General features: G+C 29.5%; 1 protein-coding gene across 2 annotated transcripts; it reads left to right on the top strand.

Annotated features, from left to right (window-relative positions):
* The first annotated feature begins 17118 nt into the window (after positions 1 to 17118).
* Positions 17119 to 21388, top strand: LOC7463814 (ER lumen protein-retaining receptor A). 2 transcript variants are annotated; one of them, XM_002316774.4, is made up of 6 exons: positions 17123 to 17425; positions 17506 to 17771; positions 19073 to 19188; positions 20608 to 20681; positions 20781 to 20844; positions 20942 to 21388. In XM_002316774.4, exons 1-6 carry the CDS (start codon positions 17335 to 17337, stop codon positions 20976 to 20978), a joined length of 648 nt encoding a protein of 215 aa, XP_002316810.1. In that variant the 5' UTR covers positions 17123 to 17334; the 3' UTR covers positions 20979 to 21388. The 2 variants fall into 2 exon arrangements, with proteins under 2 accessions (XP_052301651.1, XP_002316810.1); XM_052445691.1 differs by lacking the exons at positions 20608 to 20681; positions 20781 to 20844; positions 20942 to 21388 and adding an exon at positions 20136 to 20601 and having other exon boundaries at positions 17119 to 17425.

The following is a 21388-nucleotide window of genomic DNA, read 5'->3' as shown; positions in this document are numbered from 1 at the left end:
AAATTAATTTTAAACAAATAAAAAAACTTTCAAAATTTACCTAACCCCATTTAGAACAACGCTAATCCAGCTACTTTGTGAAGGTTTTTCAAATAAAGTATGATTTCAAATCAGGGTTGAGGAATCTTGACTCTGTTTCCACTTTCTTTTGACAATTGTTTTGGCTTTTTTTGCATGTCAAGACAAAAACATAATCCATGGGTTCGTGGTTTTTCTTTCTTTCTTGCACAAGCTTTTGTTGTAAGCACAGTGGCTTTTGATTAAGAGGGTATTTTGTAGTGTGGTTGCAGGTGTTTTTTAAATAACTTTTCGTGCTAAAATACATGTCAATGATTTTTTTTATTTTTAAAAAAATTATTTTTGACATCAGCACATCAAAACGATCCAAAACGTACAAACCATATTAAATTTTAGAAAAAAAAAATTTCAAATTTTTTGGGAACGCGAGTTGAACTGCGTTTCCAAACGCTTCATAAGACACCAATAAATTTATAACTCCGTTGAAACTGTAGTTTTTTAAAATTTAAAAAAAATTAATTTTTTTTATATATATTTAGATTATTTTAATATATTGATCTTAAAAATAATATATTATTAAACAAAAAATACTTTAAATCATAATCACTATCACAATCTAAAATAATAAAAAAAAGTCTAATTTCACATGTAGAATCGAATTAAAATTGCTAAATAGGAATCTCACAAGCTTTTGTTGTAAGAAAAAAACAGAGATTTCCGGTTGGACTCTGTTGAAAAAATAAAGAAAAATTACTCATAGTTGCCTTCTCTGCCGCCTTTTCTTGCCGCGGCTTGGTGCTGGCATTGAAGGTTCATCAGATGTAACTCAAAAAGAAAAAGGTAAGTTCCAATTCTTTTATGTAATCGAGATTTTGAAATCTGTTTTTACTGGGTTTTGTTGTTGTTTAATAGGTTTTGTTTCCTTGATTTAACAAATAAATAAATACACAAATCAGTGTTTAAAATTCAAAATGAGAATTATAAAGGTACAATAGCCCAAAACAAATAGATTGTTTATGTTCAATCATTTAATTTCGAACTCACAAACACTCTTGGGAGAGTGGGAAAGCTATTATTTGAATTCTTATGAAAAACCTCCAAATTAAAAAAGTATGGTTGGAACCTTAATTTTTTAATTGTTGTTGAATTTGTGTGTAATTAATGTTAATTTAATTTGTTCATTTAAGGATCGAATATAATCTTTTTATATTTTTAAATTAAAGATACATGACTAGATTGACATTATGTTTAGACATGGTTAATGGATACTATAGACTTGGTTAATAATATAATGTATAGGGTTTAGGCATTGTTTTTTATTTCTTTGTTATTATTTATGTGTAACCTTGCTATAATTTCTGTAAACTATATAGGAAACAAAATGTCAAATATATTTGTGCATCATGAAAGATAAATATACATGGAAACAAATTGTAGTTCTGACTATATGTCTTATATAGACATATTATTCATATGCAAATAAGTTTTTGATGTAGACTTGCATGACTTTTGTATAAAGGATGATAAAGGTAATAAAATATTTTATGATGCCTTAATTGTACAAGTACTTAGTATGCATAAAGGTGAAGAGGAGGTGTATCTATATATTAATGTTGATCCTTTAACAATAAAAATATTGAGGTGTTATTCAGTTAATCCTAAAGATGGCAGGTTACTTGGAACTAAATATTTTAATATAAATGATAATGAAATTGAAAAATAGTACTATTATTTCAGGATTTTTCAATACTGATGATGATGATGAAATGGGTTCTGGTGTTGGTCATAATATGGTGTAAACATTGTTACACATTTTCATATCTTGTAAACTAGAAAACAAGAATTATTGTCAAGATAACATAGCTTCCCAAACAAACTGCCCAAGCATTCGTGAGGAAGACTTAAGGTCAAGTTATCATCCCTATCAATATTACTAATATTTTTTCAATGATAATAGGCCTGTAAATCCTATGGACATTATTGCACGAGCACGAAGAAAAGGATTGACCCATCCTCGGTCCCCACCTCTCTCCTTCAATACTTTTTCTTCTTCTTCAGTGTGTGTGTGTGTTCTAGAAATTGAGAAAAAAACATATGCTAGATTATTTGAATGGATTGTGTATAATGAGCAAGAAGGAAACATACAAGAAGAAGTAGAAGAAGGGGGGTAGTAGTATGTATGAAAAATGATAATAACTTGGAGACATTCTAACATTTGAGGAAAGAGAGCTCCTCCTATCACAAATATAATTCAGGGTTTTTAGTTACAAAAATTATGGATGATAACTTTCTTAATAAAGAAATATAGTGAAATTCAGAATCACACTTTGAAAGTCGTATCTGATGCTGAAGTACAATAACATCTCCAGTGAAATAAGTTTGCTTACATTGTTTTGAATAAGTTTTGCTCGCTGAGAAAATTTCAGAGTATTAAGCCAACGCTAGAAACAAGCATGTTATCATGGTTAGAAGATATAAACAATAATGTAGATTAGAAAATGGAGTTAGCAATGACCTAAAGAAGGAAGATCAATCTTAATATCCTATAAGAGACATGTTTTGTCCTTTCATATATCACATCTAGTAGAATCATTATTACATGGCTGCAAATACTAGTGTATAGAAAGCACCAATTATATTGACAAAAGCAGTAAACCGAACCGCAGTTCTGAATCGCGGTTGTATTAAAACTGTGATTTTAAACATGGTTATATTAAAACTGCAATTCAAAATAGCGGTTTTTTTTAAACTATGCTATTTCTCTAAAACTTTCTTTTAATTGTATCATTTCCCAAAATAATTTGGTAAAAACTAATAAGATTGTTTTTTTAAAAAAAATACTTCATAAATATTAGGTTTTTTTCAAGATCAGTGAATGGATTGGTAGGTTGAAAATAGATCTCTAATTGTATTTAGGAAAACTTATTATATTTAAATTAACATTGATAATGAAGGAAAAGAAGCTTTAAAACTATATTGGTTTGATTACATAATAAAGCTTAAGAAAGAGGAATGGTAGTTTTTCTCTCTAGATGAAGATATTTTATATCGTTGTAAAATTTGATGATTAATGTGCTTCTCGCCTATAATTTTTTAACAACTTGGAGATAAAAGCTTAAAGTGAAACAAGTCACGATAAAAACTGTTTTAGATTTGAATTTTATGAGTTGTATATCATTAATGAAATTCATTACTAATATTTGAAGAAGACGTTGCTAAGGGGAGTGCCTTCATCTCATGCATATAAGGTTTTTCTTTGTAATTGGTGGTAGGTGTTGGAAATTTGTTTAAATAAACAAATTATGAGTGAATAAAAAATTAATCTAAAAAAACCCTTGATTTTTCCACTCAAAGAACACTTGGTTTTCTATATTTAATTCTTGATTTAGTAAACTGAGTAAATTTACAAGTAATATAAGTATGGATCATTGGAAGGCAATAAAAAGGGTACTTAAGTATTTGAAGTACACCTTGGACTATGAGCTACACTATACTGGTTACCCGACAGTACTAAAAGGATATAGTGATGCTAATTAGACATCTGACACTGAGGTTTGAAATCCACATGTGGATATATCTTCACACTTAGTGGAGTAGTTACATCATTGAAATTCTCTGAACAAACATGTATTGTTAAATCCATGATGAAATCAAAGTTTATTTCTCTCGATAAAACTGGAGAGGAAGTTGAATAGATTCAAAATTTCTTGGAGGATATCTCATATTGGTCAAAACAAGTGCCAAATATTTGTGTCCATTACGATAGTCAATCAACAATTAAAAGGGCATAAAGTAGTATGTATAATGATAAGTCTAGACATATATATCATAGACATAATACTGTTAAAACTTACTCTCGGATAGAATTATTTTTATTGACTATGTAAAGTTAAAAAAAATATTGTGAATCCGCTAACCAAAGATTTGACGAGAGAGCTTGTGTATAATTCATTGAGGGGAATATCTTTAAAGCCTTTAAAAGATAAAGGAGAGTAATGATGTTAACCATACCTAGCTGATTGGAGATCCCAAAATCTAGGTTTAAATGAAAACTAAGTCATATAACATTATCGGTAGCACTAGAAAATTATTATTTCTTGTTTATTCCTATGATGAAATAAGTGCTCAGAATGATTTTAAAAGCATGCCCTACACACTGACCTAGTGCATTCAAAAATTAAATAAATCCTTATACATGCCTACTCCAAAGTTTGAACTTGTAAAATTGAAGAAGTAATCACATTTCCTTGACAAATCAAACCAACCCATTGAGACTTCTCAAAATTAAAAGTTAAAAATAATTTTATTTTGTTTATATTTTAGTCCTTGAGTTTAAAAGATACAAGAGAGAATCGCTAAAAAAATCATAAAAGAGAGAAAACGGTTAGTTTACCTAGATTTCATGAACAAAAAAAGCTAAATTTGATGCAACGTGTTTCTCTTAACAAAAAAAAGTATCATTGAGGTGTTTTTAGTTTTTATATTGCTGAAAAAATATATTGGAGTTGAGAAAGACTTTTTATTTGATTTTATGGTTTTGAACCGATTTTAAAGGTGTTTTAAGTTGAAAACTTAGTTTATTGAGATTCTAAGGGTATTTATTAGATGTTTTTAGATGAAAATATGTTAAAATATTATTTTAGGTAAAAAAAGCCTCAACCTGATTTTTCAGCTATATCTCCAATGGAATCTAAGTAAGCAAATGACCCATTGTTTGTTTTATTTAAAAATAAATAAATGGGTGACACTGCCTTTGAGAAAAAAAATAAAGAATGTTAGTCGTACATATCTAGCCTTGCAAGTCCATGCGCATGAGACCGTCTTTTCGCTAGGCCAGGCACAAGCCCTGTCTCTTTAGCCTAGGTGTTTAGTCCCTTTCTATCTTTCTGTTCTTTCCATTTTTTTCTTAAGTTTTGATTGAAATGCACTAAAAATATCTTAAAATGATATTTAAATTACCATTCAATCTTTTATGGTTCTTAAGTAACGTTATAGGTTCTTATGGGAATATTAGCGGTATTTTCAATTATTATATGCCTAATATGCAAAAATAAAAACTAAAAATTACTCATAAATATTCAATGAAAATAATGTTACCATTCTTTAAATATATTTACGAGTTTTTTATATGATTTAATAAAAATTTAATAATTTTTTCTTCATTCAATACAAAATATTAAGGCATTATTTTAATATTTTTTAAAAAGACTTGCTTTAGAGATAATGATAGATTTTTATTTAAAAAACAATGCATATAATAAAAAAAAATCATGCTTTCATTCAAACAATAAAAATATGAATTAATAAGAAATTAGATTTCAAATTGAAGAATTATTTTTGTAAATGTTTATTTTTATAATAATTTAATTAAATAAAAAATAAATTAAAATAATAATGTTATTAAACCTGATTAGAGTCATGAATTAGGTCATAAGATGGGCAGGTTAACATGGTTTGATATGGGTCAACTCAAAGCATAGTCGTTCCAATATTTTTTGATAAAAAAATATTAAATTGATGACTTTTTAATTTTTTTAAAAAAAATTAAGTCAAGTGGTTGAACTTAAGATATAAGAAAAATTGAATTCAAGTGTTAAATTATAATATTAAAAGAGTTTAGCATCAAAGTGAAGAATTTAAAAGTTTAAGAATGAAAATATAAAAAATAAACATTTAAAATTATATCGCTTTGAGTTTCAAATATCATATTAAAGTGTGTACTAAAAATATAATTATCAATGAATTTCAAGTTAAATCTCGCATATTTGGAATAAGCAATGAATCTCCTAACCATATATTCATATTTTTTTAATAAAAAAAATCTAAACAAATAAGGGTAGAATATTAGTTATTTATCATTCAACACTATAAATACAAGTCATTTGGTTGTTTTAAAATAAATTTATTTTTATTTTCCTCTTTATACACAAAACTAAAAAGAAAATCATGGTGTTCTTAGAAAATTTTATTTTATTGCTTATGACTCTTAGTATTTTTGTACTGGTTTTGAAAGCGTATGTGTTTTAAATTCAATAACAACTATTTTGTAATAAAAAATAATATATTTATATTTCCCACCCATTTTTAATTTGATCTTTTCTATTAGTTTCCCTTGGTGGAGTCCAACCGGTCAAAGTGATGGTTCCTCCTGAGTCCTCACGTTGACAATGACAGTTAGGATTATGCCAGCCCATGTCCATGTGTACGGCAGATTTCAGTAAAAGACAAACCGATCTAGCTTGCAGATCTCCTTGGATTCTCGGAGCAAATTTAATGCATCTATGGAGTATTTGGATGCATCACCGAAGTCTTTATTTCCTGTGTTCTGCCTCCGAGAAGATTGTTCCGAATGGAGGAGTGTTATGTTAACTTTCGACTTCTCGTGTTCTTCTTTTTCTTTCTTGATATTTTCTTGACTTAATTTTTTACTCTATTTTTTATTATTAATTTTTCAAAAAAAAAAAAACTCAACACAATTCAGCTGATTTGCGGTCATTTCACAATTTTTAACATTTTCACTTGTTGTATCCATGTTAACGAATTTTCAAAGTAAAAAATATTTAAACAAAACAATAAACTAAACTAAAATATTAGGAAGCATGATGATAACCGAGGAAGGAAAAGGGGATCAAATTATCTACATTTATATGATTGTGTATTAATTATTTCTGTTGTTTGCAAATTAACCTAGGATAATAAATTCTGATGTCAAGCACTGTCCTTTGAATGTTATCTAGCAGTTAATCAAATAAATTACTACAGGAACATATTTTGTTTATGTGCAATTTTGTTGTTGTTTGTTGCTTTATGTGTTAGTTATTTCTGTTACCCGCAAATAAACACATGATGGTAAGGTTTGATGTCGGACCCTATCATTTGGAGGTTGCCTATTAGATGATAAAATATGTTAATACATGACTATTTTTGTTATGTGTGATTTTAAACTTGTTTTTATGTGTTAGTTATTTATATCATCCACAAATCAATCCAAAATGATAAGGTTTGATATCGGACCTTGTCCTTTAGATGTTGCATAATGGGTAATATAATCGATTAATACATAGCTAAAGTTATATATTGATTGTTCATTTTTATCTAAGAATTAACCCGGGAATGATATAATCTTTAAGTGGGTCTTGTCCATGGAAGTTGAAAGAAAAATAGAAAGGGTTAATACATTATATTATTTTTAAAAATATATTTTTTTTTTGTAGAATGTTAGAATCTAGACGTATTGATTCTAGGATACACTTGACAATATTCTAGGATACACTTGACAATACCTTTCCATTCTACTTCTTCGTCTATCTAGTTAACCACCATCCTATCAGCGGGGTCACTCTTAAAGTGAAAACATGTATGTATTTATTTAAAATTATTATATATAATAAACTTTTTTTATAAATATTATATTAAAACTTGGTTTGTAAATATAACTTTGATGCTTACATTTATTGTTTATAAAATTTGAATCTTGAATATGTGTGGATATTTGTTTAGTTATTTTTGGACAATATTATGTCATTTTTCTACAATGAGTGAGTTTAGGCTGGATCAATATGATTACTCATAGGCTCATTGAACATGAGTGGTGACATTTAGGTCAATTTCAATTAATATAATCTTGAAGAAGCTTATGTCTATCATTTGTTCATCTTCCTCTAGGATCGAACACCCACATTTAAAAAATGAGGATCGAGCCTTGTTTCGGATCCAAATCTCAAATCATTATTGGAGTTCATAAATATTTTTTAGCTTTAAATAACTATCACATATATACCAGTTTAGATAAATATTAATATACAAATATAATATATACTTTTAGACAAACACAAAACAATTTATCTTAGTATATATGATATGATTGTTTTCTTTTCTATTATATTACCGATCCTTTACTTATAACAACTGATGAACAGTTAGGGTTTTTTTTTTTTTTTTAGTTATCATAAATCTAAGTTACAATGCCTTGTAATTAACAAACATACATGTAACTAAATGCCTGTAGCCGTATGGATGAGCTGTCGTGAAGTTTGATAACGGAGTCACAGGGCAGGCTGTAAGCATTAATTTAATGTTCAATTTAACAGAAACCGTGGCACAGAGTTACTGCTATCTAAAAGTTAGATCCAAAAGGAGCTGATTCCAAAGCTCATCCTTTAAAAAAAAAATATTATTAAAAAATCCACACGCTTGACCACGTTAACAGCCTTAAAATCGTGAGGGAAGTTAACGAGGTATATGGGTTCTTGTGGAGCTTCGCGGTGAGCTAGAAGAGAAACGAAAAAGCATAGTGAAAAAATCATATTGTAAGGCACTCACCGGCGGTGCATTGATTTTGACATGAATGCCCAAATAATTTCCAACCTAATCCAGTGGGTAGAGTAGGTATTATTGCATGGCTTTAGTGAGATCAGACTTTTACCGTGGAATCCATCGTGAAATGATTGAGTTTTTTTTTTAATTATTTTTTAATTTAATTTATTAATATTAATTTTTTATTTAATTATCACATTCTAATGACATGACATGAATCCTAAATTTTCTAAATTTAACAGGAAATCTTAATAATTATAAAAGTATGTTGATTCGTTAAACTAGATGACTCATGTTTTTTTAAAAAATTTCATGTGATTGACTTAATTAAATTTGGATAAAATTAGAAAAATTTATTGAACTTTTTTTTTTCAAAACAGTATTATTATATTTTTTTAATTTATCCAAAATAATACTTTTTTAAAAAAAAAAAACTTTAACCCACTCCTAGTGCATTCATTTTGACATGAATGCCCAAATATTTTTCCAACCTAATTGAATGGGTACAGTAGGTGTAATTGTATGGCTTTATAGTTATGAAAGTTAGCTAAAAGTTAGCCTGAGTCAATCTCTTAACCTGAAGTTTGGATCAGATTGGTTTTTTTTTTTTAAAAATTACTCTTGTAATTGACTTGATTGAATCTACATGACTACTTTGGATCGGGTTGGTTTTTCTTTTTTAAAATTGCTCTTGTAATTGACTTGATTAAATCTACATGACTCAATAGGTCAAATCGTAACATGAGTAGCCCAATCAAAATTTAGATGAGACTCTGTCAATTTTTTTTTCTAAAAATATTATTTTATTTTTTTAAAAAAATCCAAAATAATAATATTTAAAAATAAAATAATTGACATGCTTAACTAGAGACCCAGCCCTTGGGCTGAGTCATGAATGAGCCAAGTTTTTTTTGGATGAATTTAACTTTCCAATCAAGAAGAACATAAATATATTTAAATTTATTGTTGGAATTTTATTTTATAATATAAAGAATATTAAATTAATATTTTTTTATGTTATAAAATACAATTTTCATCGCATAACCAAACCACCAAATATAAAGCAGCAATTATCATACTTGCTCTCTATATTTTTATTAATGAACCCAAATTTTTGTGGCGGTTGGAGGAATAAGATGTTTGAGATATGATCATAGAAGTGTTGAGATTTACCTCCCCTAACTTTACACTTAAGACCAACAATTATTGTATTGCTTTTGCTAAACATGGCTTGTTTTTGTTGTAAAAGCTTTCATCTTCAATCCCTAGATTATTTTTCTTTAGCATAACGAGATTGATTTGAGTTATCAGAGACGGGGGATTGTGTAAATCTTCCAAGCTCTAACTTCAACAGGCTAATGACGAGCGGCAAAGGGTTAGATTTTTTTTTATTAAATACAAATCATTTTTCGTTGATTAAGAAGGATCAAACTTTTTCAAATAATCTAGAAGTATATCATTTACTTCATTAAAAAACAAAAGGAAATCGATGTTTTACTATAGATGTCGACACTATAGATTAAAAAAAAGTGTAATTACCAGTTTAACATTCTAAAAAATTTAATGAACTGACTATTAGAGATAATATAGACTTTTCACAAGGTCTATTAGTAATTATCATATTACTCAAGGATAACTCGATCTTTTTTAATTTTTAAAGTATGGTGAAATGATTAAATTACTTTTAAAAGAAAATTTTCTATAACTAACATCCAAAGACTTATCAACTTTTAAACCTAGTTTTTTAGTTATAAACAAGTTGGATGGGGAAATTTGGCATTTTAATAAATATAAAATATAATTTAAAAACAAAAATTGGTTAGCACTTGCATTACACGCGAAAGCCACTCCACCACATTCAGGCACCGCGTATAATGGATTTTGACGGCCAAATACGGTCTTCTTTGATGTGGTAGAAATCATCTCGACAGCCCCTCCCTCAACCGGCACTGCGTGTAGCTTGATGAGCTTGAGTTTGGAATTGATAATATTTTCTTCTTCTTTCTCCTCTTCTTTTCTCTCTCATCCTTTGTTGTCATGTTCGACTCTCTAATTTTCATGATTTTGCTTTATTTATTTTTATTTTTTAAAACTCATATTTTTTAAGTTTTATTTTTCAACATTTATTTAATTGGATATTGACCTCTGTTATTTTTTTTATTTTCTTTTTATATATTTTTTCACTAATTTTGAAATGACCTAGGTTATCTCAGGTCTTTTTATTTATTGTTGTTAGTTAAATTTTTTAAAAGAAATTTTATTTTTGAATTAAATTAAATTAATTGATTAAATATAAGTATGAGATGTGCATTTCATGATTTTTATTAGGTTTGCTTTCCATGTCATTGTTCTGATGGTGCGTGCAGTCTCTTTCGGTGTTGTCGTGCAACCTTTTACAGTGATATTAGAACTGTTTTAATGAGCTTTTTTTGGTGATAGGGTGTCTATGATGAAGCGATGATAAGTTTTCAACAAACGTTTCTTTATTCTTCTTTCAAGTATAATACTGACAAATTAATTTTTTGTAGTTAATTATTTCTATTTTGTACTTTATTTATTATTAATATATATTTTAATTATATTATTAAATTAATCCAGCTCTTTTTATTAACCTGGTTACTTGGTGGCGCGGAGCAGGCTACTGTCTGGTGATCTCTGTATCTTGAACCATCTCCGAGGAGGAAAGACTTTGTATGCCATAATATGCTCTATCCTATTATATGCTGTTTAACTTTTAAATATTTTACAAAAAGAGAAGTGGTGGCTCAGCCGTGGAAAGAGCTGCTTCTTTCTTGCTTGGTAGGGGGCCTTCCATACACTAGAGCAAGGCATAACTAGAAGAATTGTGTAAAATAAGTTAATATATCCAGTTGAGGCATGATATTTTTTTTTTTTTGGGGGGGGGGGACCTCCCTTCCTGAAACTCCTTCCTGCATGAGTAGTGGAAATATTAATTTTCCTGAATGGTGGAAATATATAAGAGGAAAAGAGAAAATTATATAAAAGGAAATATGTTTTTAATGGTGCCTAATTATAAAAAAGGAAATAAAACTACAAATAATTAATCAACTTGCAGAAAAGAAAAACAAATCAATGCAACTACTAATAATAATGAGAATTCATAAAGAACGTAAAAATAAATTTAATGGAGGCTAATCATAGAAAAGTAAAAGTAATTAAAAAAATTCAAAAGTATTTTAGAGTTCGTATTTTTATGGATATGGATATATCAAATTTCAAAACATGCAGAATGAAATTTAATTGTATTAAAATAAACAATTAAGGACATAAAATTAATATTTTTTTTAATATTTAGCAGTTAATAATTAGAAGATAAAAGCTGGTGTATTTATCCATCACAGGAACTCCTAGAGTACTCACCAAAGAGAGTGTCATATTTTTTAATTGCTATACACTCGGATAATTGTTTTTTTAAGTATTATTTTCTTTTATTTATTTATTTTAAACTTCAAGTTGATTTGTTTATACGATGAAAAAGAATATAATTACACAATAAACTAAAACATGTAAGTTTTTATTGTTCATATACTGTACACTCTCATATTTCTTTATTCACGTCATTGTTCACAATTAAATTTTTCTTTCTCGATACTTGTAATTTTTTTATTTCTTCCTCACAAATTGTGTTAACATGGTTTTTTGTATTTGTTGATTGCATTTGTTTGTTGTGTATGCTCTCATGTATGCGATGTTAGAAAATCTTTTGATGTGAAATTAAATATCGATTATATTGTTGTTATTTATTTTTTGCCATAAAAAAAATAAAGAAAAAAATAGAAATAAAAAATAAAAAATACAAGAGGATACACATGAAAAAAACCTCGAAGATTGCTCAAGTTGGTAGAGAATAACTAAAATGACAAGTGGAAAAGCTGGGGGACTATAATGTACAAAATTGACAAAATTAGTAACCCAATTCTGATTGACTAAAGACCCATTATGTGAAAATATTTTTATTTGAGGTAAAGAAATACAAATTTAGATGAGTAAGGACTCAATGAGAATTTTTGAAGGCTTAATTAATTTTATTGATGATTTAAATGCAAGGAAAATCAATTTTTTAGAGTCAATTTGGGTGTTAATTGAAAGCAATTAGAGGCTTGATTTAAGAAATTCAAAATCAAGGACCAATTCGTTAAAGACGTGAAACTTCAAGGTCTGAAATTGACAAATCAGGGACTGAATTGAAAAAAATTAAAAGTTTGATGGTCAATTAAGGGTCCAAGTGCATAAATCAAAAATTAAGGACCAAGATAAAAATGAAACTAAACTTTAGGGCTAATGATTGAGTTTGGTAGGGGTAAAATTGCATTAAATTAAGAGTTTGGGAGGCTATTACAGGTGCAATTAAAAGCAATAGGAAGAATAGAAACTAAAATAATATATATCATATCCCAAATTAAAAACCTTAATTTCTAGGGGTTTAACCTAGACGATGCGTTGTTTACCCACCATTCATCTCTTTTATTGGCAGTTTTGGATGATCGAGTAGATACCTTTCAAGAGCTCGTTGTGGAGTTATAGACTTCCAAATGGCACAAGGTTTTTTGCAAATAGAAAAAAAACATCCCCTCTACAACTTCATTTCCATGATATTGGACGTTTACATCTCAATTTTTCTATAGAAGTCTCCAACATTTTGTCCCTAATCCGCCATCACTGCATTTTTAGATTCTGGGCTGATCGAGTTGACACTTTCAAGCAAATGAATGTGGAGCTACAGACTTTCAAATTAAGTAAGGATGAATCCAAACAAAATGTGTGCATCTTCTCAACCAAGTTCAGGTGGTCTCCGATGACGTTTACATCAAAGTTTCTCCGGCGAACAGTGGCGGAACCAGAATCTTTTTGATGAGGGGGCAAATTACTAATAAATACTATGACTTTTCAATATGATTTTTTTTTTTAACTTGATTGAATTACATGATTTGAAGTTTTGAATAACTATTTATTCTCAAGGGATTTACGTTTGAAATACTTGTATAATGACGTGTTAATTTAATCAATGAACCTACTGATTTTTTTTATTATCATTAGTGTCTACATAATAATTAACACAACTACATAATAATAAAGTCAGTTGAGTTACACAATAATTCTAAATCTTTCATATGATATTCATAGCAAAATATACATCAATTCATCAAAACTCATTTTAATTCATATATATATATATATATGATAAGTATGTTGATTAAATTATACGTAATCATTTTTAGACATATAAATTATTTATAGACACACACAAAAAAATTATATGAACTCACTGAGTCAAATATGTGAAACAAGTTTTAATACTATACTATACTTTCAAATAAGAGAAAATACCGAGAGAGAAAAAGTGTAACTTATAGGACTTAAACCCATGCCCTCTCCTAACTCCAAGCATTTCGTTAATAATTAATTACAAATAAATTTGTGATATAAAATGACAATCAATATATGTACATTGTAAATTAAGATACCTCAATTAAATAATTAATCTATAATTATAGAACTAAGAGACCTTAGTTAAATAATTTTAATAATCTACTATGTCAATACAAGAGATGTCAAGAATAGTGGTTTTGCATGAACATTAATTTATTCATTTATAATAAGAAAAAAAACATTTAATTGATTAAATTAGTAAATTCAAACATTTATTTTGAACATATTTGAACACATTTATATTAAAACCCCTAAATTATCATAAACCCTAATATTTTTAATAACTAATTATAAAAAAATAAAACTAAAATTAGATAATGAAATAAATAGAAAAGATAAAAAAAATATATCTAAAGTATAAAGTAAAAGAAATTACTTAGTTATCTGAACTTGAAAATAAATTTACATAAGAAAGAGGAAGACAACAACTCAAAAGGAAAAATAACTCTCTATTAATTAGTGAAAAAAAAAGAAAAAAGTTTAAGTAAATAAACTGAAAATATATATTATATATTATATTAAAATATAAGCAAACAGCAACTTTCCACTTTCCGTGTATCAAATCCTCTCCAAATTATTATATTAATATCCTAATATAGAAAATACTTAAAAAAAAAAATGAAGGGGGCAATTGCCCCCTTTTGCACCCACGTGGCTCCGCCATTGCCGGCGAAGTCTAAAAAATAACCAACTCAGTCAACCTTGATTGAGATACCTATTTGTTCAAAACCACCTAACCTTTTCGTGTGTTCACACTTAAACTCCTAGAGGAATTTTATCAAGAGTCATAAATCTTTCATCCAAGATTAGAAAATGAGAAATACATGCTTTCATCTCCAAGAAAGAAAAAACCACCAGCCCCAAGAAACCATTGAAGGACAAAAGTTCCAGCTATTAACATTTATCCAGAGCTCTTTTATTTTGATCAAAGGGCTGAGCTTTGATCCCTATATATTGGAATCTATCAAAAACCCTAGAAAAAACCTCATAAATACCCTTAGAAAAATTTGAAAGGGGGAAAAAGAGAAGAGGGAAAAACATGAGGGAAACAGTTTGTTAATAGACTATATTATGAAAGTTCAAAGGCCTAATATAAAAGGCCTAACAAGCTTTGAAAAGAGTAGAAAGTGAAACGGAAAAAAGAAAAGAGAAAGGAGGTAACAACCTATAATTAGCGAGATTAGAGAAGGTATAACCATATAAAAACTCAAGGGTGTAGTCCATGTGGCCTGTCCATTCATGCATTTTTTATATTTAATGATGTTTTTGAATTCTTTTGTCATTAATTTGTGTTTTAGCATTTATATGGATTAATGAATGAAAATGTTATCTTGATTGCTTAATCCTATTTTGAAGTAGTTGTTAATATTGCTCTGATATTTAAAAGGTATTTGTATGTTTGGTTTTGATGAAATATAATAGTTTTGGAAATGTGATCATTTGCATAATGTCTTTATGAACAATAAATGTTTGTTCTATTTTAGTTTATTTCTAAAGTACAATTATAGATATTCCTAAAGTACAATTATAGAAGAAACTATAATAGCTAAAACATTTACTACGTCCTAACTTATGTAGCTATTGACTTTGTGGTACAATGGATGACACTATATAATAGCAATGCATTATTTCATCATGACTATTGAATTTTATTTTTTTTATAATTTTATCATTTAAAGTTATATTAGTATGATTTTATATGTTGAGAATTTTTTATTTATCCATGCTTTTATATATTTGAAATGTCAATGAATATTTAGATGTTAAATTAAAAATGAATGCTATAAAATATAAATTTCAGGTTATAGTTAAAAAAACAATTAATAGGTTTCAGGTTTGACAGGCTAACTAAAGTTGATATGAGTTTTTTTTGTCCTTTTAAATTGATTTTTTTTAATCTTGTTCTTAAACATTGAATTTACTGAGAATTAAGCTTCATAATTTGTTTTTGATTTGTTTTCTATGGAGATACTTAATTCTTATAACTCGGTTCGCGTGTTTGGAAGGTTAACCTGATTTGAACTGTGTTGTTTTTTTGGTTTTTTTTTTCTTAAAATGAATATTTGTTTTTTATTTTTTCCTTCAATATTTTGTTAATTGATATATATTTTGTATTCTTAGATTAGTTAAAAATATATTTTAAATATAATTTTATTAGATTTTATTTAATTTTTACTTTATTATTATGTAATATTATAAAAACCTTTTAAAAATATTGGTAAGCGTTCTTTTTATACAGACCATCATGATTATTATTTTTGATTTGGTTGATTTACTACAGTTGCCTGTTTTTATTACCATATATATTTTTCCTTTTAAAAAAATACACTAACAATGTTTAAACATTTTTTTATGTTATTTTTTTTGTTCGGCTTGAGGCATAGTGTGGGCTACAATCTATCCATCTAAATGCCATTACCATCTTTTAAGCATATCTCGTGGCAATTTATCGGTTGAGACTCCTTTACTTTGAGGCTATTTGGAACGGATTGAATTCAATTATAGTGTTTAATTTGAATTTAATTGATAAATATGTTGAGTTTTGATTTAAATTTTTTCTTTGTTTGTTTTTCTCACCATTTAAGAATTGATTTGTGCACAACTTGGATGAAAGAGTGATGTTTAAAACCATTATTTTTTAAGGTGTGTTTGGAAATATAGTAGTGATTGTGGTTTAAAATGCTTTTCGCTTAGAAATACATCAAAATAATATTTTTTTTTAAAAATTATTTTTGATATCAGCACATCAAAACGATATGAAAACATAAAAAAAATAATTTTAAATAAAATCAAAATTGTTTTTATAATTTTTAAGAAATGTGGTTTCAACCACATTTCCAAACATACCTAATTATAGATATTCACCGTTAGTTACTTCTGTACACTTGTATTTTGTACTATAAATTAAAAAAAGGACAAAACTATGTTAAAAATGCATGAAACTATAGCATATTAGTGAAGTATTTGCAAACACAGTTTTTGAATTATTTCCAATATCTATCATAATTTATTTTGATTATTGTAAAAAATATTTATTCGAGTCAGATGTTAATTCAGTACTTGAGGTGAGTTGGAGACTTTATTTTAAATATTTTTTATTTTAAAATATATTAAAATAATATTTTTTTTAATTTAAAAATTAATTTTTAATATTAACCCATCAAATAAATATAAATTGATATAAAATTTTTAATAAAATCCATAATTCCCAAGTCCGAGCAGACAAATTTGCCTTATAATAATAAAAATATACAATTTATTTATTTAATTTAAAAAAGTAAAGCTCGCATTATCTTAAGCTGTTGCATCGGTGTCAAAAAACCTGGAGTCCACGCATTAATAAAAAAAAAAGAAGAAGAAAAACACACATCAAGAAAAACTCCCAAAGCGTGGAGGCGAACCCCGTCCCTAAGTTCCGCGTCCTCACATCTCCTCCATCTTCTCCGTCTCCCACACAATCCACAGAGCCATTACAAAGAAAATCCTTGAAACTGATTAAACTTCTCTCTAAAAATAAAATAGAATTAGTATTGATTTTGGTGATTGAGGATGAATATCTTCAGATTCCTGGGTGACATGACGCACTTGATTAGCATTCTAATTCTCCTCCTCAAAATCTACGCTACCAAATCTTGCTCTGGTTACCCACCTACCTACCTACCTATATTCAACGCTTACCGCATTTCATTTCACGCTACTGATTTTTGTTTTCCTCCCTAGGGATTTCGCTTAAGACGCAGGAGCTGTACGCGCTGGTGTTTTTGACGCGCTATCTGGATCTCTTCACCGACTTCATTTCAGTCTACAATACTGTTATGAAACTGGTGTTTATTGCCAGCTCCCTCGCTATCGTCTGGTGCATGAGGAACCACCCTCTTGTCAGGCGTTCTTACGATAAACAACTTGATACCTTTCGCCATTATTTCCTCCTCCTTGCAAGCTTTCTTTTGGCTCTTCTCCTCCACGAGAAGTTCGCATTCCAAGAGGTTAGGTATTCTTAATGAAACTTGATTCGGAGTTGTTGTATGGGGGGATAATTAGGAGAATAGTACATGCCTTGTTTTGCCAATGCATTTGCTTCTGTTGATTTCGGGTAGTGGTAAAACACTTGATGACCTTGGATCCCTTTGCATTTTAGCTGGAACCGAGAATCTCACATATTGTATGATACTAGTCTTGTAGGGATAGATTCTTAACTTAATTAGTGGATGTGTGCTGTGCTCATTATTATTGCTATTGTAAAGGAGTGCCTGAAAACTAACCTACCCGTGGTACGCTTTGCCTTGCGATCTCCTTTCTGTATTACTCTACTTGTAGTCTATACTGTGGAGTTTGCATTTCTCTTGGAGATGGTTGGAACAGTTGACTCTTATGCCATTTGATTTGGTTCAACCACTTTTATCGGTGGAGTCTTATCGAGCCAGAGGGTATTCTAGAGGATGGAAAAGTTTAGCGCCTTTCCAAGTCTTAATAAGCTCAGTTTATTAATCGGCATTTGTTTTTCTATGGAGGGTTTTAATAGATAATATCAGGGAGCGCTGGTGCAGGATAGAGGTTCAGTAATCATCAGTAAAGGTTGGAAAAAGTTTTGTTTGCCTTTACCTCTTGAACGCAAGCTGAACATAATTCATGTTAGCTTTTCAGTTTAAGTGAGGTTAACGTCGGTGGTTTTGGAAGGACTTGGTTGCTTATGGTGAAACATCCTTAAATATCCTGGAGAGATTAGGCAGTTCGAAGTAACGAGGCTTATTCTATGAACCCATTATGGTCACTACCTGTTTCTGTTCTGGTGAATGCTAACCTTTTAACAATAATTCCTTGGTAATTGGTAATGTCTTTTTATGTTAGTGAGGACAGTGTCTCTCTTTTTCTGCTGATCTTTTTATGTTTCAGCTCTATCTATTAGAAACATTATTTTTTTTTTCTCTTGATATTTTCATTTTATCTCGTTCCTCTAGATGTAAATCGAAACTGTTTCTAATGCAGGAATCAAGTGCATCAGTCCAGCGATTCTGTTTCTAAGGCTTGAATTTGATTAGTATAAAATTCTGCCTGAAGTTTCATGTGATGTTTGCTCTTCTTATAGAAGTACTGTATACATTATGTGTAAGTCAGGGTTGAACGTGTATGCTCAGTCTTAACCAATAAGTTTTGGCTCTCTGAGAAGAGAGAAAAAAATTTCTTCTTGTCCAATTTTTCAGAATGTTCCATGTTGCATACACCTGTGAATCCTCAAACCACAAGTACCATCTGCTTTTCTTTTTATTAACTGGTTGCAGTCTTGCAGGTCTTGTGGGCGTTTTCAATGTACTTGGAGGCAGTAGCAATTCTTCCCCAGTTAGTATTGCTTCAAAGAAGTGGGAATGTAGATAACTTGACAGGGCAATATGTTTTCTTTCTTGGGTAAGTCATTTATGATTTTCAGTAAACCAGCAGGGCCCTCAACGAATAGTTTTTGCAAGATATTAAATATTAATTTTGTGTCCATTATATGTTGAACAGAATTCTGTTCTCTTAAGAGCTTGATGTCACTGTTATGTTTCGAAAGACTTTCCTATTGTTTGGCACCTGAAATCCATGGAATACAAAATATTAGTACTTTGAGTGATAATCTTGTCTTGTATTTTCAGACTTTTATAGTACTAATCTTGTTGCTTATTATGGAAAAGAGTATTTTGAAGGTTAAGATTTGCTTACTTATTTTTTTGGACGTATTTTGAAGGTTAAGATTTGCTTACTTATTTTTTTGGACATACTGATGTCTTTTGTTGTTAATGGTTTAATAGTAACATGTTCTGGCTATTCAGGTTTGGCATTTGCAAGAATACTCACACATGCACATGTTAATACCCTTACCACTTAAACGACACACTTTTTTGTCCTTATTTATTACTGGTTAGAGTTTTTTTTTTTTTTTTCCTATCCCTGGGCTTTGATTATATTTTGGAAAATGAGATGCATGTTTGAAGTCCTTGCATATGTCTTCCTCCAGTTTATTTTGCAAGGAAATTTTTACCGAAAGCGCACTTCTATAGAACTTTTGCAAGCGGAGGAATTCTCCAAGCATTTTGAATAGTCAAGTGCTGATTGACTCTGCCTATTCATTGGCATATTTTTCTTTTAGATACAGTTATCTTCCCCTTAGTTGTCTAGATGCTGTCACAGCCCTACTCTGTGGATGATCATTTAGTTAAGCTGTCTTTCATATATCAGAGAACATAATCGTTGTTAATCACCCCTCCTGAAATCAGGAATAGAATGTGGTTAAAAAACTTAATCCCCTTAAAATAATGTCTTGTTATCTTCTTTTCTCATTTTCTTGATCTTTTAATGGAATTTGCTATGTTTAGATGTCTTGGCTGCTTTCTGGTTCAGAGAAGAGAGGAAGGTTGTGGTAGGTTGATAGCTGTGTAAAGCTATATAGCCCACATTTTGTTAACATGAATTCTGAGTGAGAGGAAATGTCATCATATGCCACAGAAGTTGGGAGCGGAATCATGTAGGCTCCTGGTTTAGAATCAAGGCATGTCTGAGTTGAAGTAAAGCCTAGTTGAAAATGAATCATCACCTGGGGAACTGAACTTGGCCTTTTCCACTGTGTAGTCTTACCTGATTGCTGCAGACACTGAAATCTGAGCAGGGAAGGAAGAAAGGGAATGCACTAATAAAGACATTGTCACCAATGGAATTGAACTTCTAACACTCATGTTTCTTTCCGAATATACCTGGGCCATGATTTTTTTAACTTGTGTGTGCATATTCATGTCTTTGTAATTTGGGTCAACGTTGCAATGTGCTCACCTAAATATCTTCAACCTGCAGGGCTTATCGAGCTTTCTACATCTTCAACTGGATTTACCGCTATTTCATAGACCCACATTTTACTCGATGGATTGGTAAGTTTCTATGAGAAATCATTAGAATATGTGAGTTAACTTTGTCGTTGATGATTGTGGATGTATTCTGCCATCCATATCCTTTTGTCTATTTTGCAGCTTGCGTTTCTGGTCTTGTCCAGACAGCCCTCTATGCAGATTTCTTCTACTACTACTTCATCAGGTTTGAAGCTATTCCTGCCAAGAATGATTCTTCTCTAAATTCTCTCTGTCGCCGTGGAGCACATGAATAATTATTCTCCTTTCTTCTCTTTTTCCAGCTGGAAAAACAATGCAAAGCTTCAGCTGCCAGCGTGACAACCAACGGAGTTGAACTAGCAGCAGTTACTATTAAAAGGTTTTATGATGGTGGTTGGTATCCCGCTTGCCGGTTGACGTTACATGGGACCAAGAGGGTGTATATGTTTTATAATTTTGTGTTGGGATGAATCCTTGTTTGTATCAAATGGTGATTAGTGATAAGGTCAGTGGGTAGGGTGGTGGTCATCTCAGGTATGCTCCCTTTTGATTTAGATAAAACACCAATGTTGTTGTGAGGTCCTATTTTTGAAGTGCCGGCAGCCGTCCCCTCACTTTTAATTTGTAAAGATGTTACTGGGAGGGAAAGATGCAGATTTGGCTAACATTGTAGTTGGACAAAAGTCAAGAGTTAACCAAGTGATGACTTTGCGGAGCAGCGAGTAGTGATGTTCCATTTTTTGCTTTCT

Source organism: Populus trichocarpa, chromosome 11 (assembly GCF_000002775.5).
Source record: "Populus trichocarpa isolate Nisqually-1 chromosome 11, P.trichocarpa_v4.1, whole genome shotgun sequence".
In the NCBI taxonomy this organism is placed as follows: Eukaryota; Viridiplantae; Streptophyta; class Magnoliopsida; order Malpighiales; family Salicaceae; genus Populus; species Populus trichocarpa.
The sequence above is the reverse complement of the archived record's forward strand: the minus strand, read 5'-3'. Positions and strand labels throughout refer to the sequence as shown.

What these genes read in the sequence shown, in the direction of transcription:
- LOC7463814 (XM_002316774.4), top strand. Translation starts at nt 17,335, where the DNA reads ATGAATATCTTCAGATTCCTGGGTGACATGACGCACTTGATTAGCATT. An exon ending in CGCTACCAAATCTTGCTCTG is followed by an intron (nt 17,426 to 17,505) that starts GTTACCCACCTA and finishes TTTCCTCCCTAG; the next exon opens with GGATTTCGCTTAAGACGCAG. An exon ending in AGAAGTTCGCATTCCAAGAG is followed by an intron (nt 17,772 to 19,072) that starts GTTAGGTATTCT and finishes GCAGTCTTGCAG; the next exon opens with GTCTTGTGGGCGTTTTCAAT.